Source organism: Schistocerca piceifrons, chromosome X (assembly GCF_021461385.2).
Source record: "Schistocerca piceifrons isolate TAMUIC-IGC-003096 chromosome X, iqSchPice1.1, whole genome shotgun sequence".
NCBI classification, from domain to species: Eukaryota; Metazoa; Arthropoda; class Insecta; order Orthoptera; family Acrididae; genus Schistocerca; species Schistocerca piceifrons.
The window spans coordinates 663,429,823-663,456,844 of NC_060149.1; the positions used below are offsets into that span (position 1 = coordinate 663,429,823).

Genomic DNA, 27,022 nt, shown 5'->3' on the forward strand with positions numbered 1-27,022 from the left:
CACCTCCACCGCAGCCACTGGCGCCACCGCCACCTCCGCCGCCGCCACCGCCACCACCACCGCCACCACCACCACCGCCAGCACTACAGGCACAGCCACCACTAACTTTGCAGCTTGCGCCCAACCCCATCGTCCTGCCTGTCACCTCGTTCGACCTAGAATCTATAGCGGACGACTTCAACGAAGAGGAGGACGAGGACGAGTTTACCTTGCGAATATCGTCTTCTGAAGGCGAGGACGAAGAAGTGGTTGCCGAGCCTCTGCCAGAGAAACCCAAAGAACCGGAACCCGTTCCGGAGAAGCCCGCGGAGGAGGAGGAGCAGCCCGTGTTGCCGAGAGAGAAGAGGGGCAAGGGTCTCGGCAAGTCGAAGGCGAAAACGAGAGAGGAACACGGCGGTGGGCGCAAGAGGAGTAAGCACAAGTCTAAACACCACGCGCGCGGCGAAGAAGGTGCTAAGAAGAGGAGGGTACACAAGAGCGAAATCACGTCGACGCCGACGATTTTGCAGTACGATAAGGACGCCATGAAGCTGAAAGTGAAGCTGAATTCCCCCACGAGTCCGGTGATATCTAACCTTCCGTCTTCCTCGAATTCGGGGCACCACAAGCACCACCCTCACCACCACTCCAAACACCACCACCATAACAAACACCAGGAGCAGCAGGACCAGAACGGAGCGGGGGTGGGCAGTAGTGGCGACGCGGCTAACGCCGACGGGGATTGGGCGGTAGCTGCCAAGGAGCGCGTTCCACAGGTCAGGTCGCACAGGACGAACAAGAGCCTGTGCTATACTCCCAAGTCTCCCGACACACCCGAGGAAGGAAACGGGGCGAAGAAGACGAACGTGATGCTTCCGCCGTCCTCCATCACCGTAAGCAAGGTCACTGCTGGCGAGAAGCGCAAGCTCGACCACAAGACGAACAGTGCGTCGGAAAGTAAGAGGCCCGCCCTCGAGATTATGCTGGTCAACGCGCCCGGCCCCGGACAGTCGGGCAGCGGAGGACAGAACAAGACCGCTGCCAAGTCGTCTACTTCGTCTAAGCAAACTCCGTCCACTACGAGCGAGTCGGAGTTCGGTAAAAAGGCGGGTGGGGGTGAGGGTCCGAGTGCAAAAACGTCGAGACCTCTGCCGGCGACGATACCGCTCGTGAGGATTAAGAAGCCCTCGGCGACGGGCGTGCGGCCCCTGACGGGTCTCACGATCACTCCGAAGCCGCCGTCGAACGCCGCGAACAAGAGCGGGCCGCCGGCGAGGACTGCGGCGGCGCCCAAGGCGGACAGCAGCAAGCCGGACGACGAGCAGGCGATCCGGCACGACGACATTGGCGCGCTCGACCTGTCGGGCAAGTCGTCTCGGGCGCGGGACGGCGCGTCGCCCACGTCGCCCGGCATGGACCTCAGCTCGCCGCCCTCCACCAAGAGCCCCACGGCGCCCGCGCAGCAGAGCATACTGTCCATCGCGCAGACGCTCGTCCACCGCCAGCTGTCCAGCCTGCACCCGGGGCTCGTTATGGCCGGCAACGCCAACCTCATCTCGTCGACGGTACCCGGTCGCAACGGGAGCAACTCTCCCAACGCGCCCTCGGACGGTGCGCTATCCTCCGCGCTACTGGGGACGCTGGCGGGGCCCGGCGGAGGTGGTGGCGGCGCGCCGTCCGGATCGACGCCGACGTCCAATATGAGCAACCTCAAGACGCTGTCCGAGGCGGCGGTGCACATCCGCAACATGATGTCGTCACAAGGCAAGGGCGGCGCGCGTGCGCCGTCCAAGCAGCAGCAGCAACAACAGCAACAACAACAGAAGGCGGCGGCAGCGGCGACGTCGCAGGCCAAAGGTCCGGCCAAGTCCGGAGCGTTCTCGCGGCCGTCCTCGACCGGTCAGTACGCGTCCGGCGCCGGCTCCGGCGCGACCTCCGCCTACTCGCTGGCCGCGGCGGGAGGCCCGGGCTCTCCGATCCGCATCCCCGTTCCGCCGTCGAAGCCGGCGGGCACCCCACAGCTCCACGACGTGTTCTCGTGCCGCGGTCGCGGCGCGGCGGGGGCGGGGCCGCCCGGGGGCGGCTACGCCAGCCGCAAACCCGGCCCGAACCAGACGGTGCGCCACATCCCCAACCCGTCGGCGCTGATGTTCCGCCAGCAGCCGCAGCACCGCATGCAGGCCAAGGCGCCGCCCATCTACCAGGGCTACGCCACGTCCAAGGCGTCTGCCGCGCAGGCCGCCGCCGCCGCCGCCGCCGCCGCCGCCACCGCCACCACCACCGCCCAGTCGTCCGTCTCCAACATCCGCAAGATGGAGAACATGACGCGCAACATCGAGAAGGTGGCCGCCGGGCTCACCATTCGCGCCGTCGAGGCCAACGTCAGCAAGTGAGCTGCTTCCCTACTACTGCCACTGTGATGCAGTGTCGACCGTATACTGAAACTCGTGTGTTGTGTCGTTTTCGACGTTTAAGACGAGCGAACAATCCGAATTGTGCTCGGAAGAAACGAACACGCTGTTAGTGTATTGTAAACTGTCAACAGTTACGCAACGTCCGCGTATTAAATTTGAACGTGCGTAGAACCGACATAAACGGCGAATATTTAAGTGTCGAATGCTCGTAATGCGCGAGGGAAAACTAAACTAGTATAATCATTCGTCTATCGTGAGAGAAACACGTGACAGTGCTGCAAAATGAACATTATTGTCTCGACAGCACGTCAGAGACGTTAACGAATTTCTCGTCGAAGCGGTTAATTTTTCCTCTTCCTTTGTGCTATGTTAATTCCCCAGTTAGGGAAACCCTACGTGTTAGTTTCGTCCTCTGTTAAATGTTCCTTATTGGAAGAAATGCGTGCGTGTAACTTGCGTCATTATACCTACTCGGCAGCTTCGTTCCCAAAGAAGGCCCAAATTTTGAGGCAGTCTCGTAACTTAAATATGTATCTTAGAAAAATTCTTAAGCAGTATCGAGTTTGACGAAAAAGTGCCTGTCGGGTTGCCTGCGGATACTGAAGCTGAAAAGAACGAGGCGGCAAACTGAAAAATATCTCGATTTTTTATAAACCTGAGCAATTTCACTTTCAGAATCCACAATTTCCCGCCATCAAAAACTTGCCGTCTCATTCCCTCTTAATGTCCATCAACATCGAGCTTCTGCCTGAAACGAGATCACTGTGATACGAAGTTTTTCTTATACTAAGAAAAGTGGGAAAGACACTAACCCGATAAATTTTTATGGGCTTACAAGCTTCATCCAATTTGTTTTCGCGCAGTCACTCGTTATATATATATAAAATGCGTTTACTTTGGGAAACTAAAATGTTACCAAAAAATGAAACTTTGTTTTCGGTTGGGTTTCTGCTGTAACTGGCCAGAAGGGGTAGGTAGCGGTTTAGAGTCTAAATACTTCTCTGCCGCGCCAATTTGCAGAGCTATCGGGAATCATCCACCCTCCAGAAGAGAATGTACGTATACAACTGTGGCGTTACGACATTACAGTCGACTTCGTTGCAAGTTCTGCATGGTTTGAACCTGCCCAGTACTTTAGCTGATACTTCCAATTGATGTAGTTCCACTGGGAAGCCACAGATAACATTTCAAATGTTTTATCCTGTTTTATTCTGTTAGATTCCGGTAAGATACTGATGGTCATAGAAGCTGTATCAGTAGTAAGAGAACCTAACGATATCACACTGTGATGTAGGAAACAGCGGGGTGCAAATCTCCATTTGGCCGTGCTTATAAAGGTTTTCTGTGGATATATTGGTTCACTTCAGGCTAATCCCTGGTGGTTCAACCGCAAATGTCATTTACAGGTCATTACGCCAGCAATCTGCATGCCGCTGTCACTTCAGTCTTTAACCTTCTTCTTCTTCTTCTTTTTTTCCTCCCAATTCTCCTCTTTTGTTCCTCTTTCTTTTCTTCGTTCTCTTCTTTGCCTCCTCTCTCTTCTTCTTTGTCACCTTCCTCCTCCTCTTTCTTTTCCTTTTCTTTCTTCTCCTCTGTCTTCTCCACAGGGCAGTAGACCTTAACACATGCTGCAGCTACAGTTCTACATCTGTTCGATCTGCGCGAACACTTATTCTTCGTTCTGGATGGTAATGGAACATTCTTTCAAATAATAATAGCGATGTGCCTCGGCTTCGCACGTGTAGCACTTTGTACCTACGGCTAAATGACCTGTCTGCCGTAGCGGTAATAAATTATATACACCAACTTTCCTCTTGAATCAGTACCTTCTTTCTTATTTCAGCACCAGAATTGGACATGGGCCAGCAACCTTTCGGTTTTTAGCTTGGCAGGAAAAGGGTGGCGGAAGGAATCGCCCTTCGAGTTGATTTAGAGAAATCTAACTTTGAATGAACCACAGTCTCTGATAACGTATGCTCGTTGACCTGTATGAGATGTTCTCTCAGAGGTGAAGCGTTTGTTGCGAACGTGTATTGTGGCAGATAGTGCGGATAGGTGACCTCAGTGACGAAAGAGATGGGAAGATACGAACTGTAATCCTACGAACTTAAGAGGGATCCGTAGTTTAACGCACAATTCTGATTTGGAGGTTGACCAATGTGTGAAGTATGTAGGGACTCTTAACGATGTTAATGGCCCATGTATGTTGGTTTGTGCGATTTATGATCTGTGGCATTTGCGGGTTGTCCCACCTGTCTCTGGCACGTACAAGAAACTTGTTAATTTTTATGTGACGAAAGAATGGTTCAGGCCAAAGTTGTTTACTTCCCTAAACAGATCTGCCCACGCTACCGAAAATCACTTGAATGAAATATTCTACGCCGTTCATTGACATTCTTCCAAATGATACTATGGTATTTCTTGTGGCAGAGAAGCTGATCTGTGACACACATTCAGTGACATAAATCTCATGTAGATGTCGCAAGAAACTATGGAGTAAAAACACGACGAATATCTTGATTTCTGTACTGTTGCTTTGTCTGTCTGAAAAGAGCGCCACGTGGAAGTGAACTCCTCCCTAGGAGAGTAGCGAAAACTTCACATACCGCATGCCTCGATGTCGCTGGTTTCCATGCAGGGTTAAGTGAATTTACGGACGGCGCTCCATTAAACTATCTGCAACAACAGCTCAGAAAACCCTATATTCATTATATTTTTACTCCGAAATTTCTTGTCAGATATACAAACGAGTTGTCACTGAATTTAATCACCACAATTCTTCATAGCTTTTGCGGGGGAGGGGTCAACAATGTTCGCAATTTTAATACGGAAAAAAATGTGGAACTTGTCTCGTACAGATCTGCAATTGTGGTGCAAAAAATACCGTGTGCCATTTAAAAAAATGGTATGTGATCATTGTATTTTCTGGAATACGTCATTCAAGTAAGTTTCCAGAAGCCTAAGCAGCTGAGATTTTTCGAACCAAACAACATTTGTCAGAACCTTTTTCTTGTCACATCAAAATTAACGTAGTTCTCGTAGATTCCAGAGTTAAGGTGAGACATCCTGCATTGTTCGGTACAAGTTTGTATGTAGCACTGCTACGCAGAAGGTATAACGAAGTCAGTGACGAACATAACGGGACTAACAGCTGGTGCCTCTTCGAATTTTGAAACAGCAGAGGTGATGCGCGTACCAGAAGTGCAGAGTCTCGGAAAGTGAGGGACGCGTGCAGATATGTGGAGAGGGGACACTATGAGCTACTGGAATCTGGAATGCGCGGAAGGCTGGAGCCGAAGGCCGCGCGGCGACAGGTTCGGCTGCATCGCATTTCCCCATTCGACTCCAAAGTAGCTACCTACCACTGCTTCCGCCTGCGGTGACGCTTGTATGCGTGGAGTTGGCTGGCATCTCGTTGCGGAAAGATGCTCTAGCAAGCGTCTTCAGTCTTACTTCACTCGTTATCTGGCGGAGACTCCAGAGTTTTTTTAACTCCCCTAAGAAATGAAAACTGATTGGTGACTCAACTCCACTTTTCGTACACCTCGCAGGTGTCGCTCTATCAATTGATTCAGCAGAAGCCTCAGCTAGCGTTCATCCGGCCATTAAATCTGTCTTCCGCATTCAAACCCCAGTTAGCGTACATTCCGCTGCAGCGAGCCTCTTTCGAGGTGCTCGGTAATAAGGTGGTGGTCTTATAGCCTGTCTAGAAGGCAAGTCTCGGGTTCGACTCCTGGTTTTGTCTCCCAGGAAGCTTTATTTCGTTGGAGGATTCCTTACAAAACTTCCTTCAATTATTCCGAAATGTTGTAGTCATAGTGGTCAGTCTGGTTCGTAATAGTGTTGTATTCGAGGAAGCATTGTTTATTTTTTTTTTTTGATACGATACTGGGAAGTCCTGGATATAACACAACTAATGGAAGAAAGAGGGTAACAAATCAACATTTAGCTAGGCGTTAAGCCGTCAACAGACACATAAACAACACAGAAATCGTTGCTGAGATTTCTGAGTATCCCCTTCTACAGAGCTAGCGAACACACACACACACACACACACACACACACACACATACATACATACATACATACATCTACACAGATGACAATTTGTGATGATGGGACATTGTAGACGATATAGCCGTCCGTGTATATGTGCAGTGTTGTTAATTAGGTGTGAAAAGGGCATTGTTCGAAAGCTCGGCAACTATTTCAATCTCATTTATGTGCTTGTCGACCATATGCGTCATCTATAATGTACGTGGTTACCATTGCCCTTTCCCTTATTTATTTTTCTTTAAAAATGTGGTTTCTTCTTTCCCTAATGTAATTAATGCACCGGAATGAGTCAAATGGCGAACGTGACATAGTTCAACACATGCGATGAGAAATGTGTAACGTGCTCCCAACAGATGGCAGTCAAGTGGCCAGTGACGTTCCGAAATACTGGTCCTTTCCTTCCATGTCATGTTCAGTTTTTTTCCATGTTGTGTTCCTCATTGCTGAAAATTTCCAACACCAAATAGTGCAAAGATTTTATGCGGTGGTGTATGCGGTAATTCTAAAATAAATGAAGTTTCCGTTGTGTGAATTATCGTAAAACTTAGTATGCAGAATGTCTGGACTTCTGCAAAAAAAAAAAAAAATCCTTCCATAAATGTTGTTCCCTGCACGAGTGCTTTTCGCACCAAGATTCAGTTGACATTATTTCTAGCTAGGACGAAAACGTGTCGTAGTGCAAAGTCGCCTGCCTGTGATACTTCTGGCCAGTTACAGGAACTCCAAACATTCATACGATTAGTAGAAGGCGAGTAAAATGTGATCGCATCACACTAAAAGGTGGTTCTACTGTTCCTACGTACCGAGAGCTGTTTGGGTACATACGGTCGCAGAAACTTATCGGTCTGTTAGTATCGTTTTCCATTAACCTATTAGCTATTACCAGAGTGAATGTCCAGACAACACCGCAAGGAATTCCTTTGGTATCGACAGAGGTACAAAAGAAGCAGACTGCACTACAGTGTATCATATGTAAACGAATTTTAATTAAGTGATGTAGCATTCTGCTGTGTCCGATTACAGATTGACTTGGTTGTTAAGAGCGCTTATGTGCGGATTTTTCATTTGAGTGGAAACTTCTGTGTTGCAAACGAAATTGCGACGTGCTTACTTGAGGACTGCACTAAACATTTATGTCCAAAGCCTGAGGCAGGGACCCTGTCTTCCAGTAGTTCTTCTAGTCATGACAGATATCATTCTTATAAGGAGAATAGCATACAAAATTGCTACTCGGAATACCACTTTAAGAAGATTGCGAATTTAGTGAGGCAGCGATGCTTGTTATAGAGTAATACTTTAATGTGTAAAAGCATTTAATAACACAGTCTATAGATTTTCTTTCGTTGTCGTTGTTGAACCTAAGTACGTTAGTTAATTGAAGGTCTTTGTTCAGTGCATATTATAAGATTTTTTCTTGTAATTTATAGGTTACTGTCAATCAGTTTCTCTCAACTCCTTGTATTCATTCGAGAATTTCTGTAACTGTTATGTTGTTGCCTTTAAACTTCTATTTTTATTGGGAGTAATGTTGAATTTGTTAGTATTGCTGAGAACATTTGATTATTCTGTAATGGTTACATCTGTTTATTTGTGTATGTTACGGTTTGTTCAAGTTCACATTTGGAGAAAATGTACACGGCACTCAGTTCACAAACAGGAGTATTAGCTAGTCAAGAGATGTATCTGTGTACCGTTAAGAAGGTGTCTGTCTTTGTGCTCACTGCTTGCTAAACGCAGAGTTCCACATTCTTTCATTGTTCCTTTCCGTAGCTACGTTTTCTGTTGATAAAGAGAGACTCCCGGTGATGTGCATCACCTAAATACATCTTACAGGGTGCTGAAAGTTATAGTGAACTATAATATTATTCAGGCTTGACGTTTTATTTAAGAAATTAGATGTGCTTCACTGTGCTTTACTGTTGTTTCGATGTGATTTTTCAAAAAAAAAAAAAAACTTTGTTATTACGTTTAAATGCATGTCAAAAAAATTGTTCAATGTATATGTAGATTAAGAATATATATTAGAAATTCTTGCATTTGGATGTTATGTTATTGATTCAATATCCCTAATGCCTCGCTGAACTGAACAGAAAACAGCAAAAAAACACTATTCAACTGACCATGGACTTCGTGTTTTCCGTAATTCATTTTTCAGAGAATAAGCAATCCTCTGAAGCAAAGTGGTAGAGAACGGGACAACGTCTCACCACAAACAGTGGAGTTCATCAATAAAGAAACTGTTATCATCCCATGCGCGCGCGCGCACACACACACACACACACACACACACACACACACAGGTGAGCGCGCGCACGTGTCCACTAATTATCTGTCCTTTACAGAAGAAATAGCTATGTAGCATCGGTGACATCATGTATTATGTGCTACAGAGCATGTAACTGCCTTTGCATCATCGATAAAATCTTTGCCGTTGTAAATATTTGGAAAAGAATCTGAAGCATGCATACAAATTTTAGTTTTACCATTCCAACGAGTATTTTTCTGTCTTCATACAGCCGTTATATTTGACAAGGAGTATGAATTTATCCAATCCATTTGCAGTCAACGAAATCAGGAACTTTCTAGCTAATATGCTAATGCAGTTGCGATAAACGTATATTTACATAATTTGTGCTTACTGTACATTACACTCTTATAAAGCAACTTTAAACAGCTGGATACAACGCCGTCAAGAAAAAAATAAATACACAGAAGCAAATTTGTGATGTACTTATTTGAGTGATATAAATAGGCATGAACCCTCCTGGCAGATTAAAACTTTGTGCCAGACGTTTACTCGAACCTGGAACCTTGACCTGTGAGGGCGGCTTCTTGGATATCTGTCAGTAAAGTTCTTACCTGCGAGAGGCAAAGGTTCCAGATCTGAGTCCTGATCTGGCACATAGTTTTAATCTGCGAAGAAGTTTCAAATCACTGCAGAGTGAAAATTCGTTCCTGATAAATACCACTTGCAACTCAGGTTTGATCAGTTCACCATATGCTTTGTGATGGTCAATTATTTTAAACCTGCAGACTGCCAATTAGGAGCGCGTGAATGGTTTGTCGTATCGATATTGGGCATTGAATCCAGCAACATGTTCTTTGTATTACACTGCTAGTCTACTAGAAGAAATATTTTAATGTTGCTCCATTAGTGAATTTTCTTCAGTGGTGTTAATTATGGCCGTCTGTTCACTTCATGTACCAGAATAGGAAAATGATGATTAACTTACAGTTTATGTTAAGTAACTTATATTTTAACTAAAGCTCTTGAACACACACGAAATTAAACGACACAATAGTTCTGAATTCCGGAACAACGTTTTATTCAGTACATGCGAGGGTTGGAACTTTAATAGTGGCAACTATTTATTTACAGTTCGTACAAAATAGATACGTATTTCAAAGTTTTACTGACCTTCGAAGTAGTCACGAGCATTGTGTATAACCCGTTGCCAGCGATGTGGAAGTCGTAGGATACCCTTAGCAGTGCCAGTTGTGTTGGCAGCTTGAGCGGCGCAGTCTATTGCCCGACGAATTTGTAGCAGTTCTGAAGCGAAGGCCGTGAAGTGTTTCCTTCAGTTTAGAAATCGAGTTGAACTTGTGAGGGCTTAAGTCAGGGGAGTGCAGTAGGTGGTATAGCACTTAGCAGCCCCATCAGTCAAACAAATCAGTAACAGCTTGCACTGTACGTGCTTGAGCATTGCCCTGCAAAATGATGGTCAGGCCCTGCAGAAAGTGCCATCACTGCTGTCTCTAAGCTGGTCGTAGGTTGTGTTCCAAAAATGAACAGTATAGAGACAGACAGAGGTGACGACACTTTCTGCAGGACCTGACCATCATTTTGCAGGACAATGCTCAAGCACGTACAGTGCAAGCTGTTACTGATTTGTTTGACTGATGGAGCTGCTAAGTGCTATGCCACCTACTGCACTACCCTGACTGAAGCCCTCGTGAGTTCAACTCGATTTATAAACTGAAGGAAACACTTCACGGCATTCGATTCAGAAGTACTACAAATTCGTCGGGCAATAAACAGCGCCGCTCGAACTGTCAACACAACTGGCACTGCTAAGGGTATCCTACGACTTCCACATCGCTGGCAACGGGTTATACACAATGGTGGTGACTACTCTGAATGTCAGTAAAACTTTGAAACACGTATCTATTTTGTACGAGCTGTAAATCAATAGTTGCCACTATTAAAGTTCCAACCCTCGTAGATATCATGAACAGCCATGGTGCAGTAAATACACGTATAGTACAAGAAAAAGATTAAGTGACGCCATTTTCCTTAATTTGGCAGTGTATGTTGGTCTGCTATTATCATGCTCGCGGGACATGACTGCATGTGTTGTGATATAATATGGATTACCTTTGTGAGGGGCCATGGCGATAAATCTCTTGGGTTTCAAAGCCTGTATTGCAATACTATACCAACCTGGTACCTAAGAGTATTTCCACACACACGACTGTTGCTGAAAAAAAAGACGCATTATGGAGGAGTTATCCGAATGGTACGGAAATCGGTAGATGTGATGTACGTGTACAGATGATTACAATTTCAGAATAAATGGATGATTTGCTCAACAGAAATAGCTTTACAAATTGAGCAAGTCAATAAAGCGTTCGTCACCCTCTGCCCTTAACGCAAGCAGCTATTCGGCTTGACATCGATTGACAGAGTTGTTGAATGTCCTCCGTAAGGACGTCGTGGAAAATTCTGTCCAACTGGTGCATTAAATCGTCAAAATTCCAAGCTTGTTGGAGGGTGCTGCCCATAATGCTTCAAACATTCTCAATGTGGTGGAAGTCCAGCCATCTTGTTGGCCAAGGTAGGGTTTGGCAAGCACGAAGACAAGCAGTAGAAACTCGCACAGTGTGGGGCCTGGTATTATCTTGCTGAAAAGTAGGTCCAGAATGGCTTGCCGTGTAGTGCAACAAAACAGGACGTACAATATTGTTGACGTACCGCTGTGCTGTAAGGGTGCCGCGGATGATTACCAAATGGGTCCTCATGAAATGAAATGACGCCACACACCCTCACGCCTGGTTGTCGGGCCTTATGGTGGGCGACAGTCAGGATGGCTTCCCACCACTCCAAGGCGTCTCCAGACACATCTTCGGCATGGAATCTAATTGACTGGAGTGGAACTGTCTTTAGTGATGAGTCTTGTTTCGAATTGAGCCCCGATAACCAGAGAATTCGTCTGTGGAGGAGCACTGGACAGTGATGGGCTATCAACTTGACCGTCACCAGCCATACACCAGCCATACAGCCCTACAGCCAGGAGTGATGGTCTGGGGTGCCATTTATTTTCATTGCAGGACCTCCTCGGTTGTCATTCGCGGCAACTTTACGGCACATCCGTACGTCGAAGGTATCCTAAGCAGTGTTTTTTTGCCCTTCATTGCAAGCTATCCTGGGCCTAAATTTTAGTAAGGTAATGCCCAGCCACACACGGCGAGCGTTTCTACTGCTTGTCATCATGCTTGCAAACCCTGTATAGGCCAGCAAGGTCACCGGATATCTCCATAGCTGAGCACATTTGGAGCATTATGGGCAGGGCTCTCCAACTTGCTTGGGATTGACGACCTAACGCGCCAATTGGACAGAATTGAACATGATGTCCCTGAGGACGACATCGAATAACACTATCAGCCAATGCTAAGCTGAGTAACTGCTTGCGTAAGGACCAGAGGTGGACGAACGCGTTATTGACTTTCTCAGTGTGTGAAGTTCTTTTTATTGCATGAATCATTACTTTTTTTCTGAAATTGTAATCATTTGTCTGTCTGCAAATGTACATCACGTCCACCGATTTCTGTCCCAATAGGATAATTCCTTTGTGGTGCGTCGTTATTTTTTTCTTGTACTGTATGTCCATTTGTATCCTCGTGCGCGTCATGATTCTGTTATGCATATTTATTAATTAATTCTATATCTCACCGACTCGTTTCGTCCATATACTCAATACGCCACTTTTCATAGTAGTGCCTGTCTTCAGTTTCAACGTCTTGATCACGACTGATTTCACACTGCATTTTAGACTACTAAGATGTACCATTGAAACTTCCTGGCAGATTAAAACTGTGTGCCGAACCGAGACTCGAACTCGGGACCTTTGTCCTTCGCGGGCAAATGCTCTACCAACTGAGCTACCCAAGCACGACTCACAACCCGTCCTCACAGCTTTAATTCCGTCAGTACCTCGTCTCCTACCTTCCAAACTTCACAGAAGCTCTCGTGCACACGGAGACGAGGTACTGGCGGAATTAAAGCTGTGAAAACGGGTCGTGAGTTTTGCTTGGGTAGCTCAGTTGGTCGAGCACTTACCCGCCGAAGGCAAAGGTCCCGAGTTCGAGTCTCGGTCCGGCATACAGTTTTAATCTGCCAGGAAGTTTCATATCAGCGCACACTCCGCTGCAGAGTGCAAATCTCATTCTGAAGATGTACTATTGCCTTTCACATATTCCGAGACACTGATTCATCATCTGACGCACAGACTGTGAGGAAACTTTCAAATAAAGTGCCTTTTTCCTTTAAGGGTTATACAAAATGTGATTTGTATTTCTTATGTATCGTTACTATTTGACGTAAAATTCCACTGACCGTGGCAGAGTAATAAATACAGCGTAATTAAGGAAAAGGACATCACTATTTATCGTAGTTGTAAGAAATGATTGAAAACAAGAAGAAGATTGTGAGTGGTAAAATTAATTTCGTGTGGCTCAGTGGCCAGTTGCGTCTTTCATTTGGACGCCACCACGGTGACTTTGGTGTGTCCTTAACCTGCACCAGTAATCCTAGTGGGGAAAGGAGACTCGCAGCTGAAGATGCCATTCGAACTGTGTGTCGTTCGTAGTGAACCGTCACGACAGTGAGAGGAGAAGAACAGGTTAAAATCAAAATGAAATATTCCGTAGTCCGACCGGAAATTGGCCCCATGACCTTTCGGTTTCCAAAGGCACACGCCTTACGACTAAAGCAGCAGGCCTGATTTTTGACTGGTGAAATATGTTATGTGCAATACCGAGAAATGTGAAGACAGTAAAGGCACTAGAACAACCGGAATGAAAACGTGCAGTGCCCAGTTGCGGCAGTGAACACAAATGTGCTGCTAGCTGGCTGCAGGCTGAAGTTGCTCGTGGTGGGACTGAATCCGCTTTTATTGCCGTTAATGAAGAGGTACTATCAGCGCTAAGGGATGCGGGATGTAAGTGATCGACAGTTGCGGCAGTCGATGACTCTCTTTCCTGAAGACAGCCTGTGAATATTGCGGATGGTCGTCACTTACACGTGCTTTTCTGCGGTCACTTAACACTTAGGTGGGACCAGATGTTTACTCACAGGACACGCAATTCCCATAAATTACGTGTTTACTCACAGGACACGCAATTCCCATAAATTACGGGTCACTGGTTTGGCGAGCGGAGCTGGTGCACGATAGCGTCTCAGACGTGTCCCATCGCGTTCAGATCGGTCGAATTTGGTGGTCAAGGCATCAACGGGAGTTCGCTATCATGCACCTCAAACCACTGTACCGCAATTGCGGACTTTTGACATGGAGAATTATCCTGCTGGAAGATACTGAGCTGTCGAGGAAGAGTACAAGCGCTGAAATGCAGGTGGTCTGCAAAATGTTTCATGTAGTCCAGATGTGTCATGGTGCCCTGGGTTACTGCCATAGCTGCCAAGAGAGCTCAGACGAATGTCTCCAAAGAGTAATACTACCCCCGTTGGTCTACGTCAGTGTTACGGTGAATGTTTCGAGCAGCCATTCGCCTGTATGAGGGCGTATTCGGACGCGACCATCAACCTGATGCAACAAGAAATCTGATTCATCGGTCAGGCGAAACGTTTCCATTGAGTTACGGACCAGTCGCGATGATTCCATGCCCACTAATGGTAACTAACGATGAACGGTATGATCCGAAACATCTGTGCCTGCACCAGCATTGTACTCTCTCGTCAGATCTGCCACAGATCACCGCCTATCCTGCTTTACAGAGGGGATAAGCCTCCGACCTCCACGTCTATGGTGCGACGTAAACGTCCTATATCTGTCACGTACTCGTAATTTGACCGTCCTTCAACCCTTTTCCGGAGATGCTGCCGACCAGCTTCGCCGTTTCCGTGATGCTTGTTCCCAGTCGCCGGCCCATAATAGCCAGTCCTTTGTCAACGTCTTTTATTTCAGAGGATTTCCCCATTTGCGGCCCTTATCGTCGTTAGAATGTTTACTCCCCTCTTCCCGCTCCCTTACTTTCTTTATTGATATTTCAGTTCCCCGCGAAGGGGCTGGCTGGCAGCGGATCAAATTGTTATTTATCCAAAGGATCTACATGTTTAATAGAACTTTTAAAATATATGAGAACAGATTAAAATAAATGAGGTTTCTTTTAAAAAAATACATTTACGATTCTGAAAAATTCTTAGATAATTTTATTGTATAGTTAAAGTGCAAGCACTGACCATCATAAAGCTGTTAGGGTATAACGGTGATGACGGATGTGCATGACATTGTCATGTTCATGATGGAGGTGAAATGATGACTATGATAGTGGGTCGGGTCGTCCTCAAACTGCAGGCAGTGGCTAAAAGTCACTAAGGGGAAGGAAGGTGACGGAGTAAGTTAGACTATGGTCTGAGGTGATGGTTGTGAATAGGGCTGGAGATTAGGGTATATCTCGAGAAGGATTCCATCTTTTGGTTAATGACAGTTGGTTGGAGTTTCGGCGGGAGGGGATGGGTATGGATGAAGGTATACGGAAATCGGGATATGAATGTAGAGGCGTAGCTGGTTAGCTGCATTGTGTTCCCCATTCGTCTCTGCTCCGCTTATATTTTTCCTTTACGCATCATGTGCCCGCAACGACACCACACGGCATTCATTATCGCGGTGGACAAAGGTCACAATGGTTCAAATGGTTCTGAGCACTATGGGACTTAACTGCTGAGGTCATCAGTCCCCTAGAACTCAGAACTACTTAAACCTAACTAACCTAAGGACATCACACACATCCATGCCAGAGGCAGGATTCGAACCTGCGACCGTAGTGGTCGTGCGGTTCCGGACTGTAGCGCCGGTCACTCCGGCCGGGAAAAGGTCACAATGCTTTGGCTATCAATGTGTTGTTCGTTACACTGCTTGCATCTAATCTGGGCTCGATAACTTAGTTCGTACTCCAATACAGGAAAAATGAGGGGAAGAAACGTAATAATAGGATTTTGCTTTTGTAAGATGGCTCTAAACATTTTACATGTGCTTAACAGTCCGTTTTTCAGGGTGGAATAACACAATACACTCCACTTCTAATTCCATTTGGACTAGCACCGATGTAGAGAGCAGCTTTTGATCCATGAGCAAATTCCTTGTTCACCTGGGAACTTTCACTAGAAAGTTAAATCATAAATGACAGTTTCATATAGACCAGCCTACATAACACGCTATTACCTGTTATCTAGTTTTGTGGTAGACAAGCTGAAGTAAAGTTACTGATAATAATGGGGAGACTGTTTAGCGAGTCATACAGAAGTAGTGCAACACATTTATTTCTCGGCCAATTTCGGTTGAAAAATTGCGGATTTATTGTGGGACATCGTGGAATATTCCCGCTTCAGCCCCTTTACTTTCATGAAGTTCCGATAGGTCGCGGCGCTATACGTAGCCTTCAAAATGGCGCCTGTAACGGAGATGGGTCCCAAGCAGAGAGTTTTCATTGAGTTTCTTTTGGTGGAAAACCAGAAAATATCAGATATTCATAAGCGCTAGCAGAATGTCCACGGAGACCTGACAATGCACAAAAGCACGATGACTCGTTGGCTGAGGCCGTCCAAATCTGCCAGACCTCCCGCTTGCCGGCCGGCCGCACACAGCTGTCTCTCGTGCAATATTAGAACGTGCAGACTCTCATTAGTCACAATTAAACACCTCGCTGCTCAACTGGATGTCTCTGGTGGTAGTACTGACAGTCGTCCACCAGTGTGTGCGCTCTGGGTTCCTCGCCGCTTAACAGAAGACCATAAAGAGCAACGAAGGACCATCTGTGCGGAATTGTTTGCATTTTACCAGGCTGATCGTGCCAATTTTTTGTCGAACTTCGCCACAGGCGATGAAACATGCGTTCAAGATGGGAATCCGTGGATTGACGCCGCACCACCTCTGCTCCGAAGAGAAAGTGCAAAGCCGCACCCTCAGCTGGTAAAGCCATAGCGACTGGCTTCTGGGACTCTGAAGGGGCTATACTGTCTGATGTTCTCCCTCGTGATGCGACGATAAACTTTGAAATGTGTTGAGCCACGCTCAGGAAATTGAAGAAACGACTTCAGCAAGTTCGTCGCCTCAAAAATGCAAACGAACTTATCCTTCGCCATGACAACGCAAGGCCTCACAAGTCTCTGCAGCTTGCTAGGAGGTCGCAAAACTTGATTGGACTTTTCTTCCTCGCCCACCCACCCTACAGCACGAATCTCGCGCCTTCCGACGTCCATCTGTCTGGCCCAATGAAGGATGCGCTCCGTGGGAAACAGTACGTGGATGATGGGGGAAATCATTGATGCAGCAAAACATTGGCTCCGACATCGACCAGTAGAGTGGTACTATGTGGGCATACAGGCCCTCCCAGTAAAGTGGGTAAGGCTGTCGCATTGAATGGAGATTAGGTTGAAAAGTAGAGTTTTGTAGCCAAATGAGTGGGGAATATTGGAATCCTTAATAAAATCAACCTGCTTTCGGGAGAATGGTTCAAATGGCTCTGAGCACTATGGGACTTAACTTCTGAGGTCATCAGTACCATAGAACATAGAAGTACTTAAACCTAACTAACCTAAGACCATCACACACATCCATGTCCGAGGCAGGATTCGAACCTGCGACCGTAGCAGTCGCTCTGTTCCAGACTGTAGCGCCTAGAATCGCTTGGCCACCCCGGCCGGCTTTCGGGAAAAAAAGTTGCATTACTTATTGAACGCGTTGCACATAACTACTACCTTTGGCATAATTCACTCGAGTAATACATAATTATAGCTTGATTCCTTGATTATTTGGCCTACCACCTTCAACAGAGTTATAATAATAACACTAAATAGTACAGTGTTCAAATAGTCTAATTAGCAAAATTAAGTTTAAAAGATTTGCATCTTTAGTTTAGCTGCAAGAGAAACAGTTCAGTTTTATGTTTTACTGAAAATAAATAGTTATTCCAGTTCCAACAACTTTTTAATCAAACTGAAATCTGTTATTCATTAGTTGATTAGCTATTCTTGCTCTAGTCACTGGTCGAAAAAACGGAAACATTACTCAGCATGCAAATACGATAGAAAAAGGTGGGCTGCAAAAGGAGGAACGAAGTAAGTACTAGTGTGACCTTTACAGAGGATGATAATTAGTTGCAGTGTCAGCTGTCGGCAGAACACGTAGCTGCGACTGCGTAATAACAACAGCAGTTGGTGTAACTACTGATAACTCTGTCAAAGGCGATAGGCGCCGTAACGAACCACGTTTTAATTAATTACTTTAATTAATCGGTGTGGCAATCAATTAAACAAAGGCTTTTTCGTTGCGGCGAAATCTTTTCATGATATTTCAATCACCAACTTCTCCTCCGAATGCGAAAATATTTTGTTGACTCTCACCTTCATAGGAAGAAACAACCATCGTGATAAAATACGAGCAGTCAGCCCATACGGAAAAATTTTTGTCTTTATTTTCCCACCTCCTATTCGAGAGTGGAGCGGCGGATAAATAGTCTGAAAGCGGTTCAGTGAACACACTGCCAAACACTTAAGTGTAAACTGCATAAAATTCATGGCAATGTAGATTGTACATGAGTGTACTGACGTCATCTATATTTACGCAGACGTCATTCTTTTTTACAAATGCAATCGCTCTGGAAAAAAATTGTTTTGTTCCATGGTGGCCGAGCCACCACTAATACAAGTGAGGTTCCCAAGTTTGATCATCAGGTACCTGGTTGATTATCCAAGGTAAAATATGAAATCTTTGTCATTTCAACTTTGCACGTTAATAAGCACTTGTGTATCTTTCAAAACTCACTGGCAACGGCACACAAGGACACTTAATAAATAGGAAATAACTTACAGCTGCAAAATGTCAAAAATGAATATCACAATAATCATCTAAGTCCTTACATTTCTTAAAACATGCTCTACAAGTAGATTTTATACCACGTTTCCCTAGTTATTTGCTTGTAAGAGGCCTCATTCTTGAAAGATAGTCAAATGACTGATCACCACTGTAACTTTTTATCTGCGTAACGAAGTGTATTATTCAGCAGTTGAACTAAGACAGGTACCTGGAACTTCTATCTCTCCTTTTTATCCTGCAGGAGGCGGGGGCGCGTCGTAACATGGACACCGGGGATCCTGATACATTATTGCTCAACCGTCGCCCACAGCTAATGGAGACTGGTCTGAGCGCGCACCTCCCTCTGTATCGTGCTTATATAATAGAGATAAGGAGTCGCGGACTCACATATGTAACCTTACATCCATGCAGTACTGCTAAAAACATTCTGACACAATTTTTGAGCGATGGGGATGTGGCGTTTATGCCACATAAAGGGCCATAATTTAATTTCAGTACAAAGTTAAGATTCACTGCGCATGTCAGAAGTAGGGCAGGTTACCCACTCACTACGACAGATGTTAAAGGTATCTGGACGTGAACTGCGGGGAAGTTTCAGTCGGTATCAAATTTCGTTCATGAGCTACGGCAGACCGTAGAAATCACCGTACGAAATTGGTGGCAATGTGTGTAACTTCAAGTAATATAGTTAATAACTTCATAAAAAAACCAAACTTTCCATATTTTAATCCTTACTCATACTTATGTTTCATATTTGCAACATTATTTACTAAAAATAACTTTCGTAAATAAAAAATGAAACAAATTAACGTGACGAATGTCGGCTGGGATGGCCGATCTTTGGAGGAAATACGCCCCGCGTGGCACGGAGTAACTGTTACGAATGGTCTTTAGGCAGTCTAACTCGGTGCTCGATAACGTTAGCCCGTAATTCGTTACCGAAAGAACGAGTTAGTTTTCCAAATGTTTTTTTATTCCAGTCTTTGATCACAATATCAGTTCCTTAGACGATGACCGGTTTGAGTCCGTAATGACCATCCTCAGATCTTTTTTACACCATGTCCTAAAGTGATAAGGCCATGAAAACATACGACGTACAGCGGCACATAATTATCGACGGCTACTGCGACAGATTCGCGCATTGGTACGACAACATTCACTGCGCACCATAAATATGTTCCAGCCCGCACAGTGTGTCAACGTCTATTTGGCACCGAAAATAAGTCACTTGGCACACATACCGCCGTTGCCCACCACAATGACGTCAAGACTACAGTCGGCTTGCGGACATTTCGTAGTGCTGACCACCTCTTCCAAGTCCGCTACGATACCTTGACGCTGCCACCGAGAGGAGGAGGCATCGGACTCGTAAACGTGAAGAACAGGACGCGTGCGCTATTTCTTAGTACGATGCAACGCTATTGGAAAACCGAGCACGTCACCTTAATGGGCGCTGTGATCAACGAAGTGGCTTCCCATTCATTCTGTCCACCAGGCAATGTAGGCCGCATCACGGCACCGTTCACACACCTTCACGACTTCTTCGTCGATTACAGCTACGTTCAGGACAGTTTGGCGGGGACCAGGCCGCCCACAACGAAAGGCATATCGAAACTTCGTTCAGCAACAATCTCGGAACGTTGCCGAACAGAAGTACCCTGCGATACAGTGGCAGAGAATACGGAGAGCGGCCCATCTTCCCTCTCTCCCTGCAGAGGTACACGCATTGTGGTATGTAGTGGTGAACGACGAATTCCCGAACCGTCAACGAACGCACTCTATTCATCTGGTCGACACGCCGATATACCCCCACTGCGCGGTCGTCGATTCCGACGAGCACCGTTTGGTTTGTTGCACGGCAATCGACTGCTGGCTAACGAAGAAAATGCTGGCCCTTTTACTGCGCACGGCGATCAAAACTGACGACTTACTGTTCCCGGACAAAGCATACTTTCCCACCACCAGGACAAACGCCATAAACTGGATAAAGGGGATGTGACGTATTATTTTTATCGCACCGATGACAAGAACGTCATACACTTCTGGTACATACTGCAAGAGCAACATGATATCTTGCGACGACACGTGAAATTCACACATCAAAAAAAGTTTTGCATCACCCCGATCCCAGAACTCTTGAAGATAGACGTTGAATGTGGATATTATACCACAGACACAGTCCCTGTGACTGTTCAGAGATGTCACGAAACCAGCCCAAAAGACGTAAACAACCATGCATGAGCAGCGTCTATTAGACGGATGGGGTCCGACAGCCGATCAGTTCCAGTCATTCCACCAGGAATGAGGAACACGGCTGGTGTTGTCTGTAGTTCAACCATGCCTAGACGGTCAATACCGCGGTTCGATCGCGTCCGTATTGTTACTTTGTGCCAGGAAGGGCCCTCAACAAGGGAAGTGTCCATGCGTCTCGGAGTGAACTAAAGCGATGGTATTCGGACATGGAGGAGATACAGAGAGACAGGAACTGTCGATGACATGCCTCGCTCAGGTAGCCCACGGGCTACTACTGCAGTGGGTGACTGCTACCTACGGATTATGGTTCGGAGGAACTCTGACAGCAACGCGACCGTGTTGAATAATGCTTATAGTGCAGCCACAGGACGTCGTGTTACGACTCAAACTGTGCGCAATGGGCTGCATGATGCTCAACTTAACTCCTGACGTCCATGGCGAGGTCCATCTTTGCCACCACGACACCATGGAGCGCGGTACAGACGGGCTCAACAACATGCCGAATGGAACGCTCAGGATTGGCATCACGTTCTCTTTACCGATGAGTGTCGCATATGCCTTCAACCAGACAATAGTCGGAGACGTGTTAGGAGGCAACCAGGTCAGGCTGAACGACTTAGACACACTGTCCAGCGAGTGCAGCAAGGTGGGGGTTCCCTGCTGTTTTGGGGTGGCATTATGTGGTTCAAATGGCTCTGAGCACTATGGGACTTAACATCTATGGTCATCAGTCCCCTAGAACTTAGAACTACTTAAACCTAACTAACCTAAGGACATCACACAACACCCAGCCATCACGAGGCAGAGAAAATCCCTGACCCCGCCGGGAATCGAACCCGGGAAGGCATTATGTGGGGCCGACGTAAATATCTTAAATTTCCTAACGGACAGAAAGTGTTTGTAATCAAAATTATCCTCTCTGAACGTCTGAGCAGGTTCAGAATTGTATGAGAATCTGCTTGTCTGTATCTGTTCGGAATCTAAGTCACGTACTCTCTGTAAATTACCTAAGTTATACTGGCTGTGTGAGTGTGACAAACGTTCAGAATGTGGCGTATACTGTGACGTGTTAGAGGCTGAAACATTTTTCATTTCTGTCACTTCTTGCCGTAAAGTTGAAAGTTTTCTATGTAATGTATTATTGGACGTACCTGTCTCACTGATTGTCTACTGTATGTTTTGGAATTCGGGTGTTTGATTGAACGAAACTGGTGACGTATCGTCTGATTTGATGTCATTGTTATTTTCGATAACGTCAATACAACTGGCCAATTCATGAAATTTTTTAGTCAGTGCTTTTACCTGATTGTTATTTTTAGTGTCACAAGAATTACTTTTTTTTTTGCATTTTGCATGTGGTTTTGTTTAACTTCTTAATGTCTGATTTAATGGCATCGGGATCCTGTATTAATTCCAATTGTTCAAGTCTGCTGGTCACTGTCTGAAAGTCTACTGTGTATTTATTTTCCAAAGTCTGAATATTAGTGTCTGTTTTTGTCTTTACATCGCAGATTTCGTCATGCAATTCAGTGTTCAACTGTTTGGTAGTATTGATTTCGTCTGATACTGTAGCAATGTTGGTGTCTACATATGTTTTTGCTTTTGTAAACAACTTACGCTTCTCTTCCTGTCTCTGTGGAGTAATTGTTTCCATGACTTGTTTCTTTACTTTGTTCTGTTCCTGTATGAATTTACGGTAACGCGTTTCACTGTTTTGTAGGTGGTGATTAAAACGTTCGTCAATTTGGCTGTTCTGTTGTTCAAATTTCTTGTCAACTTTCGCATCCAGAGTGCGTGGAAGTTATGCTGACATTAAATTAAACTCGTCGCGTAACTGTGTTGCGTTTTCTGAACATTGTTTAGCAACTGCACTGATTTCATCTCTAAGTAACTTCGTTGTGGCTGCATGCGTATTACGTACCCTGTAATTCTTGTGCAACAGATCTAATTTCTTCAGTACTGTTCCTAGCACAAGCTTTAATTTCCTCACGTAATTGTTGTTTAGTCTCATGACATTGCACGGCAACAGATGTAATCTGTTCACTATGTTGTTTGCTCGATTCATTAAGTTGTCTATAATTGTTGTCTTGTTTTTGGTTCGACTGTTTGAGATTTTCATTAAGTTGTAACAATACTGCCAAAACTTGATCCATGCCAAAATTAGCGACTCTATTCTCCGTGCTGTGTGATGGTGTATCTGCATTTGTCACGTTTTGCGTAACCATTTGGTCATTGTCTGATTCATGAAAAAGGTCTGCTAATTGAATGTGTACTGTTGGTCACTACATCGGAATCAAATAAATCTGATGTATTTTGAGTACATTGTTCATCCTCGTTAGAAACATTTATCTGTTCCCTGTGTAAATTTTGCAAATCAGGTGTGTCAAACTGAGCAGCGTTCATTGTAGCGGAACGTGCCGCGTCATCAATAGTCGTTAAATTTACTATGGACATCATTGAATTTGTTTGCTCATCATAATGATGGTCGGCAGGCACTGATTATCTGAAATTGGAGAATTATCAATATGACACTGTGTGTCGCTAGTATTATCAGTCAAATTATTCAAGTCGGCTTTTTCACTCATTACGCATCGCGATATACTGTTGGCGGTTTTTCGCGGCATTTTCACAAGTCAAAGGTAGGCACAAAATCAAACAAAGACAAAGCAAAAATGCAACAAAGGAGCAATAAATTGCCGATAATCTGTGAAAGAAGGAGTGACAAATTAGTAAATGCGTTGCACAAGATGCAAACTACATTTAACGTTAGGTAAATAAGAGCTGATATAACTGACCACTTCTCAGAAATTCACAAAAAAAAAAAAAATACGATCCTGGTCGGCTGTCGACAACTGTAACTTTCCAATAGTTAAATTATTTCCGTAACCTCGCAATAAAAATGGTGACTAACGTCTCAATAAAACTGTGACCCACATATAACGTTTCAATAATTAACTGACTGTGGATCTAAACTGGTAAATCTGTACGTCAGCAATGCTGCGTAATGGTCCTGAAAAGTCATTCTGAATGGTTGTCATGGAAGGCGCCGTAACGGCTGTACAATACGTGAATGCCATCCTCCGACCGATAAACTGAAAATTCTTACCTCAGTTATGTCGCTGGATAACGCGCATATATCTGCTCCTACAAGAAATTTTTCTGGCACAGCCCAGTGCAATGCTGGTCACTAGATTTTGTTATGTATGAAAAACAACTGATTTTATTTACGATAATCGGCATGACTGTGGATAAGAGAAATTAGTAAAAACTTTAAATTGAGATGAATCACTGTCAAAAGTTATCTTTATAAGAAAGATTATTATTGAAAAATTAATGAAAATTATTTACATTTCACTTTGATATAACAATAGTACAAAATGAGTTATTGCAAATTACATATGCGCGCAGCAATAAATAATAATAATTTTTGCTTTTACCTTAGACTACATCGCTCAGGCACCGCCATCGTTCTCCACGACCGGCCTTGGTAATTCCATACAGGACACGAGTGCTCTCTGTGAGCTATACAACTAGACAACTGCTCTCTAAGAGCGACCTCACCCAACCGCCCGACTGCGAGCTGCTACCACTACTACTGCCGACACTGCTGTCTGGTCTTCGATTCTATTGTAGCTTACATATCGCAGGCAGCGCGTGAGCAATCCATCAAAGTTATATCTGCTCGAGTGCGCTAGCAATAATTTCCTTAGTCATGGACCTCTTACAAAGTCTATAGTATTCCTCTACCATTTGGAGCCCTTGTGAAGCAAGCAAGACAGCTGACACCGAAAGAATCCAGATATGAAGACTGTGCGATAATTCTTCAGCCACCATCGTACACCTCAGGGAATACGAGATCTTACAGCGCGTACAGAGGCATATAGAAAGTCAATTTTCCCTCTCCCAGTACAGAAATGGAATATGACAGAAAACTGGTAACACTGATCCAAGTACCCTCTCCCACGCACATGTCGAGTGTGTCTCCGGAGGAATGGTCAGTATTCAGGGATGTGACAGGAACACTCATATGAAGCATAAAAGTCTGGTAAATATGGGCTCTAAAATGCATACCCTACGAGCTATGGGCACTTGTTCATCTTCGTTACTGTGAAAAGCGTCTTTTCAATTGAACAAGTTTCCTTAGCTTTTAAGGTATGCATTTTATAGCCTATGTTTAGTAGGTGTATGAGAAATTCTTTTTGACTAAAACTACACATGAAACTTACTTTTAAAAGTTATAAACAACGGTAGGATAAAAACATAGAGTGTTCTGGGAAGAATAGTAGATATTTTAGGATGTGATAATATAGACTCATTCGAATAAAACATTCCATGTAACATTCTGTATGACTGTTCACAGGAACAATCAGAAATACTCAAAATTTCTGGTTGTCCATTCTCAGTCATATAGCTCCCCAATTTTTGCGCCATGAAGCTGCTCTCAAGTTGGGGTTTACAAAAATTGCTGACGATACATACATCCCTACGCATTAGGACATTTCTCTACTCAGTAAAAACAGGCTTCGCTCCGGTCACCCACTTATACAAGGTGTAAAATCTCTGATGGACAACGGAGCAACAACAGCACACCGATGGACAGAAATGGGGCAGAACAACGCTACCCCAGAACAGCCGAAAATGCCCTTCATCTCGACCAGGCCATCAGGGTTTGAAGAGCATCGCAAGATCTGGTGTGCACTTAATAGAATAAGGACAAACGGTGGAAGATATGTTGACGCACTGTGCCAATGAGGAATTACCAACATCGCCCAGCAGTGACTGTGGTGCAGAACGACAAACTTTTCAGCGCATCACACGTACGTGTCCAAATTGATCCTTTCCTGATGATCCGGAGGAGTTCCTGTTAGCAGCTAAGGCATCAATTGTTTATGTTCAGCAGTTGGACGTAAGCGTGTGACCTCCTGTGCCTTGTAAATGTTGTTAATTTTATAAACTTATAATCACGACATTCTTTTCCATTTCTTATATATCTGTATAAGTACTGTCAAAGAAACATGTTTCCTTGTGTAATCTGATATCAGCCATAATCTAAATAAGTAAATAATTCCATATAAAATATGTCAGTTATCGTTGGTTACAGAGATATCGGCTTGTTAGTACACCAGTTGCTATTGCTTTCGTAATGGAAACGCTGTTGTTATTTCTAGACTATAGTAGAACAGACGATTTCCTAACCGCATACTGCCAGATTCAAGAGCGTTTACTCGTGTTTTCACTAAGCTGCGTGAGACTGGTGCTGTGCCAAGCAGTCATATTTCATCTGAACGTGCAAATGAACAGAGTCTGGATGAAGTGGCAGACTTTATTCATTTAGTAAGATGTAGTCCTTCAATAAGCAGACGCAGTATTTATAGACGTATCAGTATTCCATATACAAGAATATGGCGGATATTCGGTAAGCGCAGCCCGTATCCTTATCATTTGCAGTGGATTTAAGTCCTTCGAGAAGAGGTCAAGGTAAACGATTGGAATTTTATGTTGGTTTCCGTGGCCACTATCCGCACCAAGTATATTTTTTTTTATACGTTCAAACGCCTTTTTCTTGCTGCAGTCTATATTGATTTGTTCCAGACGCATTTCGCCTTTGAATTAAGACATCTTCAGTAGACTTAATTTGGAATTTTACAGTTTTTTTGTTATATGCGTCACTTATAGGCCAGAAAACAATTCGCGTTATAAGTTTCCTCTCATCTAGTCACAGGTTTACATCACAGTAAACGCAGATTTCGGTAAGGAAAACGAATAACTGTAACTGGTAATTTACTTATGTAAACATGACGTGAACTGTTTTCTGACACATAAGTATCGCATACAGAAAGAAAACTGTATTATCCCAGATTAAATTTACTGAAATGCCAAGATCTAAAAGGCGAAAAGCATCTGGAATAAATAAATGTGTATTTCAGCAGTAAAAAGTCTTTTGAACTTTACTTACAGCAAAGATCGGTATTTTGTCGTTGGCTAATTGCAAACCACCAAGTTTAATATCGTTGTTGATTAAGCCATTTTCAGTTGGGACGGCGTGGCTAACACTGGTAACTCACACTTATGGTCCCAAGAAAACTCACAAACATTTCTCGAGACACATTTGCAAGAACGCTTCCCTGAAAATGTGTAGTGTGGGAATAATTGGCCCTGTTTTGTTAGCATATCGTCTTTCAGGATCTCGAAGACGAGCTTTCAGCATTA

At 44.7% G+C, this 27,022-nt stretch overlaps 1 protein-coding gene across 1 annotated transcript in view; it reads left to right on the top strand.

Moving 5' to 3' along the window:
* LOC124722591 (protein suppressor 2 of zeste-like) overlaps nucleotides 1–2,372 on the top strand; it is a 75,226-nt gene extending 72,854 nt beyond the window's left edge. The window contains exon 7 of the mRNA XM_047247727.1: nucleotides 114–2,372. Within this exon, the coding sequence (XP_047103683.1) occupies nucleotides 114–2,372 (2,259 nt within the window). The remainder of the gene's footprint in view (nucleotides 1–113) is intronic.
* Nucleotides 2,373–27,022: the final 24,650 nt, after the last annotated feature.